Source organism: Myotis davidii, unplaced genomic scaffold (assembly GCF_000327345.1).
Source record: "Myotis davidii unplaced genomic scaffold, ASM32734v1 scaffold1388, whole genome shotgun sequence".
NCBI lineage: Eukaryota > Metazoa > Chordata > Mammalia > Chiroptera > Vespertilionidae > Myotis > Myotis davidii.
The window spans coordinates 112,432-118,367 of record NW_006298864.1 but is presented as its reverse complement, the minus strand read 5'-3'; the positions used below and the strand labels follow the sequence as shown (position 1 = coordinate 118,367).

At 40.5% G+C, this 5,936-nt stretch overlaps 1 protein-coding gene across 1 annotated transcript in view; it reads right to left on the bottom strand.

Moving 5' to 3' along the window:
• Positions 1-475: 475 nt before the first annotated feature.
• ZNF614 (zinc finger protein 614) overlaps positions 476-5,936 on the bottom strand; it is a 13,012-nt gene continuing 7,551 nt past the window's right edge. Inside the window, exons 3-5 of the mRNA XM_006774509.2 lie at positions 5,005-5,131; positions 4,325-4,417; positions 476-3,289 (exon numbers count right to left, since the gene is read on the bottom strand). Coding sequence (XP_006774572.1) covers positions 1,707-3,289; positions 4,325-4,417; positions 5,005-5,131 — 1,803 coding nt within the window. The 3' untranslated portion in view covers positions 476-1,706. The remainder of the gene's footprint in view (positions 3,290-4,324; positions 4,418-5,004; positions 5,132-5,936) is intronic.

Genomic DNA, 5,936 nt, shown 5'->3' with positions numbered 1-5,936 from the left:
TATAAAACGTATAAAATGCAATTATAAAAATGATTCCTATAACATTCATGAAATGCCAAAATTAAACTGATGGAAAACAGGTCAAGTGTTTGCTAGAGGTAGGTTTAGATAGAGGATATGAGCCTAAAAAACATTAGCACGGGGGAGTCTGCAGATTAAGCAATTTTCCATCATGGTTGTGGTTATGTGGCTCTATTTAAGGTAATAAAGCTTAGAATTACAAACTTAAAAAAAAAACATGTAAAGTCTAATAGAATCCAAATAAGGTTAAGAGTTTCATTAACAGTATACTGCCAATGTCATTTTTCTGGATTCAATAAAAAATGGTTTTATCAGATGTTTTTACTGGGAGTAGCTGGGTAAAGAATACTAGGAAAGTCTATAGACTGTTTTGCAATTTCTTGTAAGTTAAAATAATTTCATATTAAACATTTTATAAAAATAACTTTGAAGGTGGTTTTATAAAATATTTGGCCATACTTATAAAATTGACTGGGTAAGTAAAAATATGTTATATTTATAAATTTAAAATGTTTTCTTTTAAACTATTTCTGTATGGTAAATTTACAATTAAATTTCAAGCCAAAGAAAGGTGAGAGCTAATCGTATGAGGTCATAGAACACTCCTTTGTTACATTTAACAGTAAAAATAAATTAGGAGTGAGGAAAGCACACTAGTTTTTATCAGGTGAATTATCTAATGTAAAATGAAATAAAGTTAGACTTGTAACAGAACACTCAGCCCAGCTGATGTTGCTCAGTGGTTGAGTGCTGAACTATGAACCAGGTCATGGTTCGATTCCCATTGTTGTGCCGTCTCGATTCCAGGTAGGGGGCGTGCAGGAGGCAGCTGATCAATGATTCTCTCTCATTATTGATGTTTCTCTCTCTCTCCCCCCGTCCCTTCCTCTCTGAAATCAATGAAAAATATATTTAAAAGAAACGGAGTATGCTGAAGTTTGAGGACCATTGGTACAGATTCAAAATAAACACCACCACCACGACCAGTGGTGTAGCACAGTTTGGTCTTTAAAAAACAAAAACAAAAACCCACTCAAACATTATCCCTTTTCATAGAACTTCTTTCCTTTGTAAGTCCTCTGATATTTGACTAAAAGTGCTCTAAATTTAGCATGTTCATAAAGCCTTAACTTCTATATGATTTTCAAACAATGGGTTAGAATGCATCAGTGAAATTGTCAAATATAATGCAGTTCTCTTAAAGTTTGTGTCCAGTGTGAACTGTGACTCTCACTGAGGTCTTTTTTCTGGGGAGAGACTTTCCCATGGTTACCACATTTCTTTGTTTTTTATTGTTTGTTTTTATACTTCTACAAACAATGAACACACCGATGATCTATGACAATCCCTGATAATAAAGTCTATCTTCCCACTGAAAGCTTTCCTTGTCTCTCTATATACACAGAATTTGTCTCAATATGCACTTTTCATACGTATATTGAAGCCAGAAAGTTTTGTGGAGGCATATAATGAAGCTGGAAAGGCATCTTCACATTGGACGTATCAGAGTTTTTCCAACATGTTTTCACTGACAGAAAATGTGAGGTAAGGATCACTCAAGGCACTGCCACAGTCACTGTCCTCACCAAGTTAATCTCCCGGGGAAATTCCTTAATCTCCTCAGGGCACACGTTTGACAACAGGCATTACATGTTTGCATTCTCATCTGCTAGAAACACTGATGTTTAATGAGGTCCTGGTTGTCCCAGAAGGCATTCCACAGAAATTGCATTAATAGGTGTGTTGTTCTGCATGACTTCACTCACAGGTAATGACCGTGACTCTCCATTAAAAGAATTTTCAGCTTGAGTGAATCTACCCATTTCTCGGGTGTGCGTTTTCTGATGTTTAACAAGGTGTGACAATTGGGAGAAGGCTTTCTCACAAATGCTGCACTCATAGGGCCTCTCTCCTGTGTGAGTTCTTTGGTGGACGTTGAGGACTGACTTTGTGGCGAAGGCTTTCCCACATGCCTTGCACTCATAAGGCTTCTCTCCTGTGTGACTTCTCTGATGGGTAATGAGACCGTATTTGTGAGAGTATTGTTTTCCACACTCACTACATACAAAGGGCGTCTTTCCCGTATGACATCGCTCATGTTGTCTGAGGCTTATCTTCTGGCTGAAGGCCTTCCCACACTCCTTGCATTCGTAGGGTTTTTCTCCTGTGTGAGTTCGCTGATGTATAATGAGGGTGCACTTAGTGGTGAAGCCTTTTCCACATTCCTCACATATGTACAATTTCTCTCCTGTATGAGTTCGCTGGTGTATAGTGAGCTTGCGCTTCACAGTGAAGCCTTTTCCACACTCACTGCATATATAAGATTTTTCCCCTGTATGAGATCTTTGGTGGACAATGAGATTACTCTTCACAGTGAAGTCTCTTCCACATTCATCACATACATAGGGTTTCTCTCCAGTGTGTGTGCGCTGATGTACAACAAGATAGTGCTGCATGGTGAAGCCTTTCCCGCACTCACTGCATACATAGGGTTTCTCCCCTGTGTGAGTTCGCTGATGCACAATTAGATTGCTCTTCACAGTGAAGCCTTTCCCACATTCGTTGCAAACATAAGGCTTCTCTCCACTATGTGTTCGCTGATGTGCCATCAGGTAGCGCTTCACGGTGAACCCTTTCCCGCAGTCGCTGCATATATAGGATTTCTCTCCTGAATGGGTTTGCTGATGTCTGGTGACACCAGTGTTCACAGGAGAGCCCTTTCTGTATTCGTTGGTTATAGAGAATTTGTCTTGTGTTTGAGTTTTCTGATGTTGAGTGAGAATGACATTTCTGGAGGATTTCCATGAATCACACCCATGGCTTTTCTCCCCTGTTTCAGTGCCCCCATGGTTAATGAGCTGAGGTGTCCTGATGCAGGCTTTCTCACCTTGGATGCATGCTTGGGATTTCTCTACTTTATGAGTCTTCTGATACTTAGAGACTTGTAATTCAGTGCTGATGTGTTTTTCACTTTTAGGGATTTCTGTTCCAGTGTACAACTGTTCATGATTATCATATAGAAAGGATTTCTCATCTCCATTAAACTCAACGGGGTTCTTTACTTCATATCTTTGCTTCTGGTTAATTAAACTTGATTTCAAAGCGTTCCTACATAATTCCAACATATGATTACGTATTATGGCTATATTGGTTCTGCTCAGATGAAAAGTATTTCTAAGTGCATTCCTTTCATGGCATTGTTGGATGCTCTTCAGAACTATTTGGTTGTGAGAGTGCTCTTGCAGACAACTGTCAACTTTCCTGATTCCTAGTAGAGAGAGAATAACAAATTTCTTAGAATAAAAGTGCTTAGCCCTGGGCCAGTGCTTCTCAGGGGTTAGATTCAGCCTGTGCACCGAAGGGTTGCAGGTTCGATTCCCAGTCAAGGGCTGGTGCTCACAGCCACAAGATGGCCAGCAGGGGAGGGCATTTGGGGGTGATCCCTCAGGGGAGGGCAGTTAGGGGCAATCGGGCTGGTAGGGGAGTGGTTAGGGGGTGATCAGGCTGGCAGGCAGGCAGTTCCCTTCCTCCACTCTCTATACATCATGGAAAAAATATCCTTAGGTGAGCATTAACAAAAACAAACAAACAAAAGAATAAAAGTGCTTAAAAGATGATGTGGTGGGGACTGGCTCTTCATTGTCGACCATCCTGTCCCATAAAGATGTTAAGGTGAAGAAGTATCAGATCCAAGAAGAAAAAAGGAGTATGTTTAAAGCAAAACAACCACAAAGAGAAAGAGTTCCTATCTCGGGAGATCCCAATGTGGAGGAGCTATTTAGCTATCCTCAGACACCCTCAGAGCTGTGAGCCCTTCTCTTTGTTTTTCTTTTTAAAAAATATATATTTTTATTGTTTTCAGAGAGGAATGGGGAGGGAGAGAGATAGAAACATCAATGATGAGAGAAAATCATTGATTGGCTGCCTCCTACACGCCCCACACTGAGGATCAAGCCCGCAACCTGGGCATATGCCCTGACCGGGAATCGAACGTGACCTCCTTGTTCAAAGGTCGACAAGCAACCACTGAGCCTTGCTGGCTGGGCAAGCCCTTTTCCTACAGTGGTTCTCAACCTTCCTAATGCTGTGACCCTTTAATACAGTTCCTCATATTGTGGTGACCCCAACCATAAAATTAATTTCGTTGCTACTTCATCACTGTAATTTTGCTACTGTTATGAACTGTAATGTAAATATCTGATATGCAGGATGTATTTTCATTGTTCGCGACCCACAGGTTGAGAACCGCTGGACTAGACTATGACTTCCAGGGCCACTGCCTAGCTGGTCTTCACTCACTCACCCGGACAGCTTCCAGTACAGATTTCATCCTCTCTTCGTGGTTCTTTTCCATGTTCCGACTCGGACAGAGCATCCGGTTTGGCAGTGTGATACCCTGACCAGGAGAAATGACACAAGACATAGATACAGTGACTTGGATATGGCATAGTATGTGAAGATGGGAAATATTACAATTTCTCACAAGCGAAGTAAAAGTTCTCTTTCAGGATAGAGGAGATTATACCCCTTTGTTTGGGGCCAGAGGGAAGATTGGAAATCTGCTGACTCTTCACAGGACCACGGTGACTACAAAGCTTTCATCAAGTACTAGAGCAGTGGTTCTCAACCTTCCTAACGCTGCGACCCTTTAATACAGTTTCTCATGTTGTGGTGACCCCCAAACATAAAATTATTTTTGTTGCTACTTCATCACTGTAATTTTGCTACTGTTATGAATCGTCATGTAAATATCTGATATGCAGGATGTCTTTTCATTGTGATAAGTTGAACATAATTAAAGTATAGTGATTAATCACAAAAACAATATGTAATTATATATGTGTTTTCCGATGGTCTTAGGTGGTCCCTGTGACAGGGTCGTTCGACCCCCAAAGGGGTCACGACCCACAGGTTGAGAACCGCTGTGCTAGAGTAAAGGCCAGTGACAGGGCACCTCTACGTGACGCAGGGAGCTGTACTTACCCAGTGAAACCAGATTGTTATAGTTCTCCAACATCACGTCCCAATACAGTTCTTTCTGAGCAGGGTCCAGCAGCTGCCACTCCTCCCAACTGAACTCCACAGCCACATCCTCCAGTGTCAGCAATTCCTGTAATAACACGGTCCTGTTTACTGTGGTATCCACTCCCTTTACTAACATGGAAAATGCATGAGGACAGATGTTCTAGTTTCTACCACATAGCCTGCATCTATATACTTTTCTCAACTATATTTTAGCAAAAACAAAACCCTATCTTTCTCTTTATATATGTAGTTTAGCACGTATTTCCAAAAGAGTATAGCATCAACAAATGTTATGTATGCCTACTTATAGTTTCTAAAAGAGAAGAGTAATGTAGAAGCAGTATTCAAACATCTAAAAGCTGTTTAATTTCAGTACTGATTAAACGTTCAACAAGCAGTGATTGAGTATCAGCCCACAAACCAGGGGGGGCATGCAGAAGGCAGCCAATCAATGATTCTCTCTCATCATTGATGTTTCTATCTCTCCCCCTTCCTCTCTGAAAAAAAATAAAAATATATTTTTAAAAAATAAATAAAAAACAGAAATTATACATGGTATGTCTAAAGCCAAATAGACCATTAAAGTTGATTAGGATGATTTTAGGGGGAAAAACTTATAATAAAAAAACATACACACACATATATATACACTAATGGACAGATGAATAGTATATTCAGTACACTGTAGTGACCCAGAATATATAACTGAAGAAATAACAGAAAATGCAGCAGAAGGAGAAGAGAAAACATAAGGAAGAGGTTATTAAATATGAGCATAGCCTAGCTGATGGGTGTCGACCAATGAACTAGGAGGTCATGGTTCAATTCCCAGTCAGGGCACATGCCTGGGTTGCAGGCTGGATCCCCAGTAGGCGGTGTGCAGGAGGTAG